This window comes from Nestor notabilis, unplaced genomic scaffold (genome assembly GCF_000696875.1).
Source record: "Nestor notabilis isolate BGI_N333 unplaced genomic scaffold, ASM69687v1 scaffold7589, whole genome shotgun sequence".
Classification (NCBI taxonomy): Eukaryota; Metazoa; Chordata; class Aves; order Psittaciformes; family Psittacidae; genus Nestor; species Nestor notabilis.
In genome coordinates, this window is record NW_009942296.1 from 55,919 (window position 1) to 72,907 (window position 16,989).

The 16,989-nt window shown below is 36.1% G+C and overlaps 1 protein-coding gene across 1 annotated transcript in view; it reads left to right on the top strand.

The window, feature by feature from the left end:
• Positions 1-16,778, top strand: part of ASAP2 (ArfGAP with SH3 domain, ankyrin repeat and PH domain 2) — a gene marked incomplete at both ends in the record, with an annotated part of 51,437 nt that extends 34,659 nt beyond the window's left edge. The window contains 12 exons of the mRNA XM_010021321.1: positions 1,482-1,585; positions 1,698-1,767; positions 7,138-7,225; positions 9,076-9,124; positions 9,233-9,399; positions 10,765-10,898; positions 11,605-11,699; positions 13,394-13,583; positions 13,987-14,072; positions 14,262-14,377; positions 14,835-14,902; positions 16,665-16,778. Coding sequence (XP_010019623.1) covers positions 1,482-1,585; positions 1,698-1,767; positions 7,138-7,225; positions 9,076-9,124; positions 9,233-9,399; positions 10,765-10,898; positions 11,605-11,699; positions 13,394-13,583; positions 13,987-14,072; positions 14,262-14,377; positions 14,835-14,902; positions 16,665-16,778 — 1,281 coding nt within the window. The remainder of the gene's footprint in view (positions 1-1,481; positions 1,586-1,697; positions 1,768-7,137; positions 7,226-9,075; positions 9,125-9,232; positions 9,400-10,764; positions 10,899-11,604; positions 11,700-13,393; positions 13,584-13,986; positions 14,073-14,261; positions 14,378-14,834; positions 14,903-16,664) is intronic.
• Positions 16,779-16,989: the final 211 nt, after the last annotated feature.

Consider the following 16,989-nt stretch of genomic DNA (forward strand, 5'->3'; position numbering starts at 1 on the left):
AGTACTGCAGCCACCCCTGAGCTCAACTCATGGTTCTTGGGACCACCAAGCTCTTGCACTGTATTCAGGATGAGCCTGAGATCCTGCAGCCTGGAGGTGAGGAGTCCTAAGTGCGCTGAACACAGGGGAGCAGGTGGTAGCTCTGTCCCTGCCATCGTATTTCAGACCTGTCATGTTTCCACTACTGTTGAGGAGAATCTTGAACAGCTTTGGCTGCATTAGTAGCTTTGGTAGCAGAATGTGCTGCTGGAGCTTGTAAAGGAGCATCATTCCGTCTGAGCTGGCAATCTCTAGGGAAAGCACAATACAAGTGTATTCTTGGTTTTAGTTGTCTTTTTCCCCTGCTTGTATCCAAAGTGTCTTAGATAAGGCTGATAAAATGCATGAAGCTAATTGCAATTAGAGAGAAACTATCTTCTTAATTTATAGTTTTTATATCTCTGTATACTTTATCATGTGTATACTCTGAAAACCCCAATTATGTATCTTGTGAATGTACTCCTACTATATCTAAGACACACTATCTCATCGTTTAGCAAAAAAGTTTTTTATCAAATTAGTAAGTTAAGAGCTATTTCTTAATAGCTCTTAAGTTTTTGCTTAGAATAGCTCGTAGTCATTTAAGCGAGCTGCTTCCTTTGTGGGTTTTTTTCCCTCACTATACTTCTGTTATCTGCCATATATAACAGAGGTGTATTGCATCCATAGAGCAAAGGTGGCAGAAAAGAAAACTAGTCCTTGTTACTGAATGCGTTGAAAAGTCCATTCCATCATGTTGCTGCTGCTAATGTACCATGGCACATCAGATTCCTCGTTATCAGGTTCTTGCTTTTTAAGTTGAACTCTTGTGACAGTGAGTCCTGCCTTTGGGCACTTCTGAGAGCAGTGAGAAGAATTTAGTTAATCTTTGTCCTGTCCTAGCACTCTACTTTGTTCACAATATTTTGGTTTAAATTATTCTTCTTATGGCAGTAACTTCAATTTTCTGTATGCCTCATGAACTATGTTTCCAGGAGGTCTCTTCTCTTTTCAGACAGTAACTTGACTCAGTTTGCACAAGGAAAACCACTTCTTCAAATTTATATATGTAATTGTTTTTTACAATGGAAGGGTGCACTAGGAATTACAGGTAATAATAATAATACTGAGTGTTTATACAGTGCACTGTTTGCATGAGTTGGAACACCTGCTGCTCATTTAATTTTGGGGGTAAAAAAAATTATATATTAAGGCCAACAGTAAAGCTAAACTAACGCAAGTAACAGGCTGTGGCAGGTGCTGATAATGGCTACTTCTCAAATGCTTTTTGTGCCCTCCAAAAGAAGGAATGGGTCTTGTTCTCTCTCATTGAGAGGAAAAATGTGTTTCATTTGTCCTGTAGTATTAGAGCAGGAAGGAAAGAGCCTGAAACTCATTAACAGGGGGGATGTTTTGGTTGAAAGTGTGGAATGCATTACAAATTGCTGTTCTGTATGTTTCAGGATTCTCAGATTCGTCAGAGTACAGCTTACAGTTTACATCAGCCTCAGGGAAACAAGGAACATGGCACTGAACGAAATGGTAGTCTGTACAAGAAAAGTGATGGGTAAGTACTGCTGGATTCCGTTGAAAAAATCAGGTCTTGAGAGCTGAAGCGAGGCAATACTAAGTATATTAAAACCTGAGTCACTTTTTTGTTTTTCTCCCCCTTAAACCAGAATCAGAAAAGTGTGGCAGAAAAGGAAGTGCTCAGTTAAAAATGGGTTTCTTACAATTTCCCATGGTACAGTAAGTATTTGTTTACAGTATTTTATGTACATGGTTGCTAATACAAAAAGGCAAGCTATGCTGGTCTATATTTATAATTTGGAATTAGTTAGATTCCTGGTGCAGCATTTTGAAAATGATGGATACTTTTTTTTTTTAAGGCAGTGTTTCAGAAATATATCAAGACATACACACAGTATCTAAAAATACAACTGATTTAATGCTCATGACTGTTAATGGGAAAAAAATGGCTTTCATTAATGACTCAGTTCATGTTAACTGTTCACATTTTACCAGACTATCTAAAAATACAAATTCTAACTTATCTATCTTGCTGAAAGATATGGTTGGGCATTAAGCCATCTTTTAGATACAGGTTAAACAACTTTTTATATTCACAAGACAAACTGAGAGAATGCTGAATCTCTTCTTTCCCTCAGTTTTGCTGATACGTATTATGAAGGTAGCTTTCCTGGGTAGTAGCTGCTGGGGGAAATCAGCTCTGAAGGCAACTTTTACCAGAATGACAAGAGAGTTACAAGTCCCTCTTTCTTTGCTGCCAATATTTGAAACACATTAACAAACTTTTAATATTTACACTTAAAGTTTTAAAACTTTGTATTTTTACAGTTTGGACTTTTTACACTTGGCTTTGAACTCTGCTGTTTCTGCTTTCCCATAACTTTTCTTCTTTATATTGCATTCTCAAAAATTCAAAGAAAAGTTTGTTGAGGCAAAAATCAACTCAGAGACAGTATTTCCCATTCTTGGTCTAATAAACAATCCTGTTTCTTGATCCTGCTATGAACCATGTTGTTCTTCATCCTGTTATGCCTGTTACCATGACTACGAGTTGACCCTGGCAGCAAAAATGAATCAATCTCTCATTTGTACATCTAACCACAAGCTGTTGCCATCTGAATTGACAACCAGGAGTTAAGGAGGAGAGCAAAACCAGGCAGAGTAGAGTCATTACTATGGCTTTGGAGTTGTGCACTAGTTTATCCCTCTTCTCATTTGAGCATGTATGAGTGCATCTTTGTCTGAAAAAGTCTGTTAGTCTATTCAATGCTGGTGTCCCTGTGTGCTGTAAATGCACTTGGCATAGGGCATGCTGTGGTGGTACCAGTAGGAGTGGAGCTAGGGCAGCATAGAGCTGGCAGAGGCTACAAAATGCACTTACAGAGCAGCATTTTAAAACTTTCACATGCAAGTGCAGTTACTGAGTCTATCAGGATACTGTTGTTCTTCTCTCTTTTATAAGCTTTCTACCAGATGGTCCAACATTTTTAGAAGTTGTAAGTTCCCACTGAAGTCAGTGGAGCTGTAGCTGGAAATCAGTTGCTAAGGTAGATACTTAAATGTGAGTTAGATAAGTGAGTTTCGTAGGTTTGGTCTTGATCTTTTTATATTACAAAATTAAAAGGCTACCTTCTTGTTTTAAAATACACTCCTAAAAAGTGTTTTTACTTATTTGCTCACTTCCCCCTTATGTATCAATGGCAGTTTTGTGTAAAATAAATTAATGCTTGTTTCATAGATGTTGAAATGGGTAGAAGCAATTTCTGTTTAAGAATATTCTGGGTTGCTCTGAATGTCTTCTGAATGTTCTGAAGCAGCAACGTTGATTTCCAAGCTTTCCCGGGGTTGATATCTCCTATCTCTAAAATATGGTATGTCATTCTCTCTTCCCAGCTGTTCATCAAAATGAACCATCTCTCAGAAATTCAGTTGTCAGTTTTGTTTGCTTTATCAAAAACAAATTTGTAAATGCTTTTCCTTTAAAGGCTGGATATACTTCATGGATTTCTGTTCTTTGGTCATGTAGTCTCTCTTTACGAGGACTATTTTTATTTTTTTTTCAGTTAGTTTCTAGAACAGCTGTCTTAAGGCAGTTGCAGATGCTATATTCTGACTTCAGTTTGCCTGCCAGGTGCTCTCCTGGAGAGAATATGGTTGGTTCTCTGTTGGTCACCCAGCTGTAACATTGGATACATGTGTCTGCATGGGCATAGGTGCAGAAGTTACACTTTCAGAGAACTAAAAGATTCAAAGAAATTAGCATTCACAGAGCAACATGCAAGGCAGTGGTTGATTAGAAAACCAGACGGTGCTGCTTTGTGTAATTATTAGCAGTTGGAAATTGTCTGACGTCTACCTGACATCAATTTAACGCATGTGGATGAAGAAACAATGATAGAAGCAGATTGAGCCGTGTAAATAGGAATTCCTGAGTGGTTTCTGGATCAAGAAGTTGTAAGGGGAAAACTTATATTTCAGGAACCTCAGATGCCTCGAAGTTGACTTGTGTATAAAGAGTTTAAACGAAATGTACTCGTTGTCTGCAGAAAAGGAATAGAAGAGACTCATTATCAAAAGATAATTTTTGTTGTTCTTTCTTTACTACTGGAAACTTCAGTCTACCATTATGATTAACAGGACAATCTGAAGGCAAAAGAATCAGGTTGAATCTTTTGATTCTTAAGTAAATTACTGTGATACCCAGTTGGCACAATGAAATCAGCCAGCCAGTCTGTTAAGTAGGCTCATGCCTTTTGTAAAAATCAGCTTTGCATCATGACACTTCTTGGAATTGTCTTAGAGGCCTAAACTTTTGGTTCCTACACTTACTGTTTGTTGCCAGAACAAATTATAAGTCAGTTTTGCTGGATGGAGGATTTCCATTTTGACAGGAAGGAACATGAGTTGATGCTGAAGTCTGAATGTATGGTATGGAAGGTGGGAGCACATCTTTTCAAGTTCTTGGTGTGTTATCATGGGTGTCCAAAAATTCAGCAGTAGTCTGAAATTTGTCTCCTCAGAGACTCGAGCAGTAAAGTAAAGCTCAGAAGTTTTAAACAAAGAGTGTAATAGCAGTTACACATTTGTTACTGTCTTCTACTTCCAGTGTCTAGTAATCCTGCCAAATGTCTGGATCCACTACAGCCTTGTGTGAGTAAGGAATTTATACAGCCTTACCTCCCCTTGTCTTGTGAATCTAACTTCTCCCCAGGCAGTATTTGCTATGTGATAGAAGTGTGTTGTCTGCCAAGTAATGGGCACATATTGGGGAGGTGGATAGGGGGAGGCTATGGCTACAACCTTGGCTACAGGGTTGAAGCATGGATGAGGTGGTATCAGCTACATGTGAGGATGTCAGGGATTTTTAATACCTTTGTTAATGCTGACTTCAAGTTAGGAAATCTTCAGTTAAAAGCTTTGGAGTATGTTTGGATTCCAAGATCAGCAGATTAGTCAAGGATTTGTTTTATGTTGTTACAGCCATTTATTTGAGTTCTCAGACCTGATGCAGAGTTCCTATGCCGCCTTCCTCTATCCAGAGGGATGAGTTCTGTGTATATTGGTCCTTTAGATGTCTCTGAAGCATTTCTTTAGGTCCTGAATATGCTTTAGATCCGAAGTCCTGTGGCAAGTGGGTTCTTTCTTAACCTGAATTTATTTGCATTTTCACATTCTTGTAAAGCCTGTGATAAAGGTATATATGAGTTGCCCAGTGGCTTATTTACCAAATACTTACATTTTGATTTTTGCTTGCTTTATTCTGTATTTTCATTATAGGCAACTTATGGGCACTTCTTAGACAGTTACATTAAAAATGTAAACAAAGAAAACTTTAGTGCTATGGGTAGTAAGTATATTTAAATATAAGTGAGAAAATGGGCCCAAGCTGGCATTTTCAAGATGTTTTCTTGCATGCTTATAGTTACAAAGAACTCTTGTCATTGATAGGCTAAAATAATGAAAACTGTATGAGCTTTTACTGCTAAAAGCAATGTGTGGAATTTGAAAAGCTATTTACTAGGCAGAGAATCCAATGTGGTTGTCAATTAATTGTCATCTTGCTGCCTGCAACACCTCTCTTGGGTACAATTTGTTTTACATTGCCCAGCAAGTGACCTGCAGGTTTGTTGTTTGAAAGCATGAATGACTTTGTCTGCTGCTTTTGCTGGGCAAAGCATCAGCATGCTGTTTTTCAAGGACACTGTGCTGCTTTTTTTTTCTTTTTTAACAGGAAAAAGAAATCCATAATTGTTTCCCTTCTTACGTTTCTCCATGGTTTTGAATTTTTTAGTGGTCTTCAGATATGATGATGATGCTGTTCTTATTTTGGCTGTGCTACATTGTTTCAAGGAAACTTAAGCTCTTCAGACTTGTTCTCCCTTTTTCGAATGAAATGTTTTCATCAATAGATTTAGAAGAGAGAAAAATCTATGCTTCTTATGATTCATTGCAAGTTAATTATATTATGTGATAGTTCAGCTTCATTTGATAATAGTTCTTGTTCAGATGATTACTCTTGTTTTATTAACTCGATAGATTAAAATTGTTAGAATGCACCAATAAGTGTGGTAATGTGTATATGTATATTGCTATCTTTATAGTAAATTGAATGATTGAAATTACTATTTTCAGATATTACTGTCTAGAGCAAAGTGTCTCTAGTTAAATCTGCTTTCTGATTTACTTACTCGAAAAAAAAAGCGAAACTAGTAATCCATTGTAGCAAGTGCAAACCATTCCTAAACTCAAGGTTACAAACATAACATCTTTCTAGGCCCTACCCCGGGTCTGTAGAACAGGCAGGTTAAGGTAAAGGAGATTAGTGCAGAGATGCTATTTGAAAAGTCTGTGGCCTTTATGAGACTTTTCCAAAATGAATTTGCCTGTGAATTTTGCTTTTAGTAAAATATTGCCACTTCTTATTCAGTAAGGAACTGAAATAGCTAAGAGGAACCTGACTAGAAAATATGTGTCATTATAGAATGTATTTTGGTTTAGTACATTTTTTAGTAATGAACTATCTCAGTTTAGTTTTGCATGTTTGTTGCAAGACTGCTCTGTGCAAACTTATTTTCCTCCAGTGTGTCCCTTTACCATTTAAAATTGGAGTGTTTGTTCTAAACTGGTTATCAAGGCTTTCTTTGAGGACATTAACAGAAATCAAATTATTTGATGAAAACCTAGACAATGAATTTTTTTTTAACTAAATGTCTAAATGTCTTCTTAAACTTAGGTAAAATTAATCTGTCTTTGTCATACCTGATCCCTTCAGAGAAGTGTTACTAGTAGGGGGATCAGAGTAGTGATAATTAAAGTGATTTTAGCCCTCTGCCCTTTCAAAATTCTAGGGGCTATCCAGTTATCTGTAAGCAAAATAGCTTATAGTATAAGATATAGTATACAGTATAAGAAAATCTAATTTACAAACCATGATGCAGAAGAAAACATAAATAAAAACTGTGGGTGCCTTAAAAATTAACAGCTATTTGTCAAGTCTTTTTGGCCAGTGGGATGCTACCCTCTGTTTTTGGACTGCAGGGCTTAGTCAGTATCAGTATACTAAAATGTGCGTGTTTTGTCTTCAAATAGGCTAACCGACCTCCAGCAAAGCTCAATCTGTTAACCTGCCAAGTGAAAACAAACCCAGAAGAGAAAAAATGTTTTGACCTCATATCACGTAGGTTTGTTGTTCAGGTCTTTTTACTTGTCGCTAATATTAGAGTTTTGCGTTATTTCTGTAGGTGTGTCAATAACCCACTTCAACAGTTTTGCAATTGTAGGATGCTTTCCCTTCCTGTGACAGTTTACCATTTGACTTATTTTAGCGTAATGCAGCCAACTGTAGCTGTTTCTTTGGAAAACCACTTGGTTTTAAAGCTGTATTTACTCCTTTCTATATTGTTTTGTGTTACCTTACAATAGACTAACGATATTTTTGCTGTGACACCACTCTTTATATTGAAAATGTCATAGCTGATCATCTTGAGAAGTCACAACTTTTGTACAAGATCAAAAGAACCTTTTAAACCATGACAAAAACTTCTTAAAATTTAAGCATAGTGGTTGCAATGTAACTCTGACCGAAAACCTTTTTAGTTTTGTTATCTCATAATAGATAAAGGTGAGAGTCTATGTATTAAAACCACCAAAAATTAATAATTTGGGAAACTGAATGGGATGACACAAACTTGCATTGTAGAATGCTTCCTTTGTTTTCTCGCTGGCACACTTGAGGATTTTATTTATGGACTCAGAAGAACACATTACTAAAATACATATCTGAAATTATTTGGGAAGAGGAATATAAATCTGTTCCTCATTTGTTCCTTTACCAGATTGTAAAGTTCTTTTGTATTTGTAAATGTAAGATACGCTACTTACGTTAATAGACTAGTACTCTTGTATGCAATACACAGCTTTTCCATTTTTGCACAAGCAAGGTGTCTTCCCTGTTTACTTTTCACTTTCTTTCTTTGTTGGTAGCCTGGGGCCAAATATCAGCATATCGTGATGTTATCATTTGTCCCATCATCCACATGACAAGATGTAATCAGCATTCTCTAGATCACTTTTTCACTTTATTTTACTATAGAGTTTAAAAACATTCCTTGTTTTTTTACAAACAGAAAATTCCTGTATATGATGGCAAGATAAAATCTCGTAATTATCTAGCACTTTCCTTTCTGTCCTTTCATGTATCCTCACTTTCTTTAATGTTTTTCATGCCTGAAACTATCTTTCAATACCTTTTGGGGTGAATATTTCTCAAACTTTAAGAATTTTCAGCCTAGAATATCTTTTTGCCAGTAGTTTTACCTACGTTCTTCTCATCCACAGTTCTAATTTTGACTGCAACTCAGTCATTAAACTGAATCATGTCTCACTTGTTTCATAGACTTAAAATCTGTTATACATTTTTTCTTTAATAGTACACTATGTTAACAATGCCTAGAATTACAAAAATAGCAGTAAATGAGATTTTTTGAGCTTGATTTAACTGAAACATCTTGGCATTTACTCTGATTGTAATTGGACTTTGTGTCTGTCAAATTTGTTTTGCCATTTTTGGTTACTGTGGTTTTAAGAGCTCATTTGGAAACGTTAGATCTTTCTTACATACACAGATGAACTCAAATATGGACTCTATATTTTACACATACGCACACCACTACCACCCCCAGTAGAACTTTAGACTTGTCATTACTGAGATTGCATCTAGAACATGGAAAAATTACTATGCTCTGCTGCTGCTTAATCAGTTGAAGCACAGCACAGGAGAAAACAGTTTCTGTATTAAGAGTAACAAGGCACCTTTTGTAAAGATGGGTGTAAACATAGATGAACTCTCAGTAGTAAGAATGAAACTTGGTAAAGAGACTTTTTGCTTGCCAGCGTTCCAGTGATGAGACTAGAGACCTCAGGAGTCACACATCAATTATTAATTTTAGATTTTTCTGAGAGATTTCTGCAAAATCAGTTTTTTAATCATTTTTTTTTTAATCAGTATGTGAATTATTTATTGTGCAGATGACAGAACGTACCACTTTCAAGCGGAGGATGAACAGGAATGTCAAATGTGAGTTACTCTGTTAATTTATTTTTGATACTGGTGTTCTACTGAAACGTTACCTTGAACTTCAGAAGTGCTGAAACATTTAATAGCAAAATATTACTGCCATTTTAGATGGACATCTGTGCTACAAAACAGCAAAGAGGAAGCTTTAAATAATGCATTCAAAGGAGATGATAACACAGGAGAAAATAATATTGTCCAGGAACTGACAAAAGAAATTATATCTGAAGTCCAGAGGATGACTGGAAATGATGTGTGTTGTGACTGCGGAGCACAAGGTGACTCAATTAAGCATATTTCTAGCTGGTAAAAATTCTGTGTCTCATGAGAGTAATTTAAGCTGATGTTTTATGCTTTCACTTTTACTCCCTGTCTCACAAAGATTATACACACAGTAGAATATGCTAACAATTAAATTGCTCTATTTTAGTAAGATTGATTTGCTTATATGCATATTGTCAGTAGGGAGAAAAGTTACTAAGAAGCTTATTCTTCTCCCATGTATTATTCTAATTGTAATTTTTGCTTATATAAATCAATGGAACTTATTTTATGAGCCCGTATTTTACATAAGATTTAGGTAAAACTGGACAGCAGTGTGAGACTTGAAGCATTTTCCCAGTACATCTCTTTTTAGTATTTATTCTGGGTTTGTTTTGTTGGGTTTTTTTTTTGTCTTTGTATGTTTGACTTTGAGAATGAGCCAGAAAATATGTCTTAAGACTGCTCATTTGGAAATGAATGCACTTGCTGACTATAGTCTGCGGTGTTGGGTTTGTTGGTCAATGAATTTCTACTTTAATCCTCTTCAAATTATTTTCTAAATCCTGCTGTTTCCTGTGTTCTTTTATGTTACAGAGGCACTACAGTTCTTAGGTGGTTTTGATCTGAAACTAGCTCAAAAAACATCAGATCTGAGGCTGTATGCATTTTATAAATCAATACAAACTTCCAGCAATAGATACTATATAAAACTATGGGAAGAGACAATCCTACTGTCTTCAAAGGAAAAGATTCTAAATGGCTACTACCAAACATTTATCAAATAAATGAATTACCTGTCTAAATTTTCAGATATTAATTATTTTACTGGAAGATGCAGGAATGTTATAGCAAGAATGCAAAATACCAGGAGAAAAGACAAGGAAGGGTTACAAAAGGAGAGGGATGAGCCTTAGTATCTTCAAAATAGTTGAGTAAGAATCCTTTGTGGTGTGGTGCTGTATGTATACTGCAGAATCACTGCTGCCTCACTTATTCTGAAGTCTGTACTTGAAATACAAAAAACCCCCTGTAGGCATTGTTATTTCAGTTTGAACTGCACTATACCCCCAGTTGAGAATGTAACGCCATTATACTGGTGGTGATAAAATGCAGTTCCTGAAAGCTGTGTGCAGAATGACAAACCAGGCTGTTTATGCAGCTCCCTTGAAGAGCAATACCCTTTACGTTCCACAACCCCCGAAAAAAATACATTATTCACTTCTTTCACGAATACAGTAAATGTAAAGACATAAATTAAAAAACCTGACAATTCATGTACAGGACTCTATTTTACAGAATTTCATTTCTGTATACTACATTTTCTAGAATGAAATAATTGCCTGAATAAATTTTAGTTCTGTGTGTACTTTCTGTTTCAGATCCTACCTGGCTTTCAACAAACTTGGGAATTCTAACTTGCATTGAATGCTCAGGAATCCATAGAGAACTTGGTGTTCACTATTCCAGAATGCAATCACTTACGTTAGATGTGCTGGGAACATCTGAACTTCTGGTAATCAAATTGTTTTTATTAACTTAAAAATAGCACTATATAATACTTCCAGCACAGGTACATTTTTGTCACTTTAATAATATATTGTTCCAATCCTAAAAGTTGCCTCTGGATAGAAGTAATGTAAAAAAGCTTAACTCTTCAATTTTAAGGGAACCTCCTGGAACATAGTGTCTTACTGTAAACTTTGCTGGATCTTAGAATTCAAATTTGTGGAGGCTTCATATTTTTCATGTCTTTTCGCCCTTGGTTGCTTTTTAAAAGAACACAGCTGTTTGACATGTAAATGTGCCTCTCAGATTAAAAATTGAAGAACTTCACAAATATTTATGCCATTAATTATTTAGCATTATTTTAGAAGACAACTTTAATCCTCAAAGGAAGAAAATGTATTCAGCTTTGCTACACAAAGAAGTTACCGCATATCAGCTACTCTGTGACAGTTCATATCCAGCACAAAGTATTTGCATTTATTGGACAAACTGGTGTCTTGATGGATTATTCTGCAGTTACTTTTTTGTGTATTAAATCCCTAACATCCAGAAAAGGTACCTAATCTATTAATGATTGCTGAAACAGTAGCAGAACTAGGAATCAGAAACAAAGTCCCAGCTCCCTTTTCCTTGTCCTCCCACCAGTACGCGCGTGGCCAGAAACTGAACATATTTATTAAGAGAGCTGTGGATTTATTTTTTTTTTTTAACAGCTTGCAAAGAATATTGGGAATGCTGGGTTTAATGAGATCATGGAATTCTGTCTGCCAGTTGATGAGGTGGTCAAACCTAATCCAAGCAGTGATATGTAAGTAAAGAGCCACTACTTTTGAAAAAGGCAGGCATTTAATTTCATATGGCTAATGGGTTGTGCCGTTATGATTTGCATCAATAAATCTGTAGAGAGATGTGTAACGTCTTATATATAGCCTTATATGGCCAGGGAGTAAACCTTTTTTTACTGAATGCTTTGCATGTCTGTTTTATTGAACTTTATCTGATTGTACCTTCCCTTATAGTAAGGATTATTTTACCAACTCTGAATCATGATTTGTGGGGAAGAAACAAATCAAACATGGCTTGTTGAGATTTATAAAGACTCACTGGGTAAAGATTAAAAAAGAAGCTATTAATTCTGTGCTATTAAAACAAAACAGAAGTTGGAGTAAAGTGCATGTTTTACTTGAAATTACGGAGCGTCTACTGTTTAGAAAGTACACCTAGAACTTAAGTCCATAACTATGTGGAATAAAGACAGAACATTTAATTGAATTCCTCAAAAACACTGAATAGTGATGGCAGAGACACAGCAAGGACAGCTGTCTACTTGGCTGGATACTACTCCATCGTAAAAGAGCTGGTAAATGATGCAGAAACAAACACAGAAGAATTGGCTTTGGATGAAGCTGATTTTACATTATCTGGACTTTCACCAGAAAGGCTTTCTGACAGAACCAGTGTTAAACCATGCAGTTTAAATAATTTTATTACTACCACTATCAATAATAATACAAAATATTAATAGTCATGATTAAAAGTCATTAATAGTCATGATTAAAATCACCAGTAATTTCACTGAGTACTAAATCAATAGCATAAGAAGACTTCTAAAATTGATATTTTAAAAAATAATTTCTTTTGATACATCTGCATATTAATTTGGGGCTTTTTAAAAACAGACACTTTTTAAAAACTGAAGGAATACTTCAGGAACAAGAGCTATCAATTGATTCAATTTACTATTTGGATTTTTTTTTTACTCTTTGATGGTTATACAGTATCTAGATGATAAAGTATGGCTTTGTTAAATGTCTTTCATGCACTGCTGTGTACATCCCAAGAGCTGGTAAGGATTTATGCCTTTGGGAGGCATGCAAGCTCCTGTCTTGCTGTGATGGGAAGAAGAGTAGTCATTTGTTAGCTGTGAGTCAACAGCAAATTGATTCAAGGGTGCTAAGTTTTCACTTCAGTTTAGAGGCAAAAATAAAAACTCCACTACAGCCTCCCTGTTACAGTTGTGGTGAAGAGCTGCTTTACAGAACATACTCACTGTTGTGAATAGAGATAAAAGGCCCATATAGTCTATGCAGGGGTATAAGACAGGTTTGTGTGTCCTGTGCCTTCCATATCTTTCCAGCCTGCGTAGCAGTACAAGTCAGGTAAACATAAACCTGCAAGCTTACTGTGAGCAAACCAGCATTATGAAGCTTTGATGTATCTTCTGTACATAGAGCTGAGTAATCTTGATCTCAACTTCACAGGAGTTCAGAGGGGACAATTCATAGTCTGTCTTTGTATTACGATATTTAATTCACCTTCTGTAGCTGCATTTCATACTGGAAATACAAGACTGAATGTCTTACATGCATATTTAAAAAGAAAAATGATCATAATGAGAAAGTCTTTCCCAGATTTTATTTCAAATTACTTGCATGTGCTTATGGAAATTCTAATGCGCATCTTCTGTTAAAAGTAATAGAAGTAAATGATATTCAATTTCAGGAATGCAAGAAAAGATTATATTACTGCCAAGTATATTGAGAGAAAATATGCAAGGAAAAAGCATGCTGACAATGCAGCTAAATTACATGCTCTTTGTGAAGCAGTCAAATCAAGAGACATTCTTGGATTAGTCCAAGTATATGCTGATGGTGTGGATCTCACAGAAAAAATTCCGCTGGCCAATGGCCATGTAAGTGTTGCAAATTTTATTACACAAATTGTTACAAGTGCAATGTGCTTTCATTAATTAAGAAGGACTGTTTTTTCTTACTTGAAAATAAGATTTAAAACACTGCTCTGAATACTTTTCATTGTAATGATGTCATTTAACAGTAATAAAAGATAGTAGTTTAATCTAAAATAGTTTCCAAATACTATCATGTTTTAAGTATATTAAAACATTAAAAGTCATTCAATAATCTGTTTTCAATGCAAAGGGAAGCAATAAATGTCTTCACAAGACATGTTTTAATGGTAACATTTCTGAATATTTTGCAATTAAATGTTTTAATTTATCTAATTTATGTCTTAATAAAATTTCTGCTTCTCTGAAGATGAGAAGAAACAAATGTGTTCTTTTATTTTATTCTTAGGAGCAAGACGAAACAGCACTGCACCTTGCTGTTAGGTCAGTTGATCGAACATCCCTTCATATAGTTGACTTTTTAGTGCAGAACAGGTAAGTGTATGGAAAACTGTTAAAATATTATTGATGCTGCTTTTATGCCCAGTAATACAAATACTAAAAGTAATTCTGTTATTTGCAAATGTAATTTTCTTCTTTGAAAATCTTGTCATGAGAGAGGTTTATAAAAATAGGGTAGGAAACCAAGTTTAATCAACTTTCTTCTTTCTTGTTCTCAAATAGTGGCAATCTAGATAAACAAACATGTAAAGGTAGCACAGCCTTGCATTACTGCTGTCTGACGGACAACGTTGAGTGCCTCAAACTGCTGCTGAGAGGGAAGGCTTCCATTGAAATAGGTAAACGAGTAATGTGTACTTCAGTTTCAGATTTGTCACTGCTTCAGATGTGAAACAGGAAATGTGGGATAAGTGCATTTTCTGGTCAATTGTTTATTGTAACGCTATGAATATGATCTTCATTATACAAAAAATAATAATCACTGTTTATTTCAAATCTAAAATTGACTTATACATTACACTTATTTTTTAAACAATTTAGATAAGTACCAAGATTTTTACCTGATAGCTTGTTGCCTAGCTATACGTTGCCATTTTATGGCCATCATTTCATGTTGAGTTGCTAGATCTTGCCATGTTCAGAGGGTTGCTATGGGTCCTATATGTGAAGGAAAGAGATGAATTTTAGAGCGTATTGGTTTAGTACTTTGCTGTGTATTTGCAAGCTTGTCTTTAGTAATGGACATGTTAATAGTAACACCTATCATCATAACTTTCTTTTCTTGCTGTAATATAGCTAATGAATCAGGAGAGACCCCACTTGATATAGCTAAACGTTTAAAGCATATTCACTGTGAAGAGTTGGTAAGTGTTGCATCTCTCTATGTGTTCTTGACTCTATAAGCAGAATTATGTCTGAGTATGTAACAGTTTACAGTTAAATAATCAACAAATATATTCTACATGCTTAGAAATAGTTATATGCTTATATCATGTTATATGCTTTTAAGAAGAAAATTACATTTCTTTTTAGATGCTTTGGAAATTGTAAACTTCTTGGGGCCATGGGATGATACTGTTTGAGCTATTGTCCCAGATCCACAAGTAGAGATCCCCTCAGTAAGTTTGCAGATGATACCAGGTTGAATGGGAGTGTTGATCTGCTGGAGGGTAGAAAGGCTCTGCAGAGGTATTTGGACAGGCTGGATCAATGGGCCAGGAGCAGTAGTATGAGGTTCAAAAAGCCAAAGTGCTGGGTCCTGTACTTGGGTCACAACAAATCCATGCAATGCTACAGGCTTGGGGAAGATTGGATAGAAAGCTGCCCAGTCAAAAAGGACCAGGGAGTGGAGGTCAACCACTGTCATACTCATGAACATGAGCCAGCAGTGTGACCAGATGGCTAAGAAGGCCAAGAACATCCTGGCTGTGTGAGAAATGGTGTGGCCAGCCAGAGTAGGGAAGTTAATAATCCCCCTGTACTTGGCACTGATAAGGCCACACCCCAAATACTGTGTTCAGTTTTGGGTCCTTACTGTAAGAAGGGCATTGGGGTGCTGGAGTGTGTTCAGAGAAGGGCAACAAAGCTGGTGAAGGGTCTGGAGCACAAGTCTCATGAGGAATGGCTGAGGGAACTGGGGTTGTTTATCCTGGAAAAAAGGAGGCTGAGGGGAGACCCTGTCACGCTCTACAACTACCTGAAAGGAGGCTGTAGAAAGGTGGGTGAGTCCCTTTTCCCAAGTAATAAGCAATAGGACAAGAGAAACAGCCTCAAGTTGTGCCAGGGGAGGTTTGGATTGGATATTAGGAAAATCTTTTTCACCAAAATGGTTGTCAAGCATTGAAACAGGCTGCCCAGGGAAGTGGTTGAGTCCCCATCCCTGGAGGTATTTGAAAGACGGGTGTAGGTACGGTGCTTAGGGACATGTTTTAGTGGTGGATGTTGTAGCGATAGGTTAAGGGTTGGACTCGATGATCTTCAAGGTCTTTTGCAACCTAGATGAGTTAAGTGGCTGATATCTCACTGAAATCTAATCACTAAAGTACTTTTTATGGATGAAGGCCATTTTCTTGTTGCCCAGAGTTGGAAGTGCTCAGATTGGATGGGACTTTGAGCAACCTATCCAGTGAAAGATAATCCCTGCCTGTAGGGAGTGGGGGGTGGACCAGATGATCTTTAAACCATTCTGTGATTCTATGAAGAGAAGCTGGCTACCATTACTACTTTTGGTAAGCAAGCAAAATGAATTAATGGGGACAAGGCCTCTTGAGAAGTGAGTCTCACTCAGACTAACCTGCCATTGCAGTTACTTTCTTTGACTTACAGTTTGATCAAAGCAAATAGGATGTGGTGCTTATTGTCAGAAAATGGAGAATGGACCTACAATGGTTAATGAAAAGCCTAGTTGCTTTTGATTTATTTGTGTTGTATTTGGTCACAGAGCTTAATTCTTTAAACTTACCCCAATAACTTTCCAGATTACTGAAATCTATCTTTAAAATAACAGTAATATTTGTACTTAAAAAACAAAGTTCCTTCTATAAGTGTTTTTTTGTTTGGTTTTAAATACATTGTTTTAAAATAAGTACTGCACGTATGTGTCAACAGTCATCTTTTTTTCCTTAGCTTACTCAAGCACTATCTGGAAGATTTAATTCTCATGTTCATGTAGAATATGAGTGGCGGTTACTCCATGAAGATCTGGACGAAAGTGATGATGATGTGGATGAGAAGCTGCAGGTTTGTATCAGTACATTACTATTTTTCTGTACACGTGTGAAGATGACATACATAATGATTTCAGTAATGCTCCTTCTTACTATAAGTATGAAGTCATTGTGAATTAAAGTTCTAGTAGCTTAAATAATAGTTCCTAAAATTATAGTTTGTCATCTTTTTTCCTCTTTAATGTGAGGCATAAAACTTGTGACTGTGTGGTAATGATCAAATT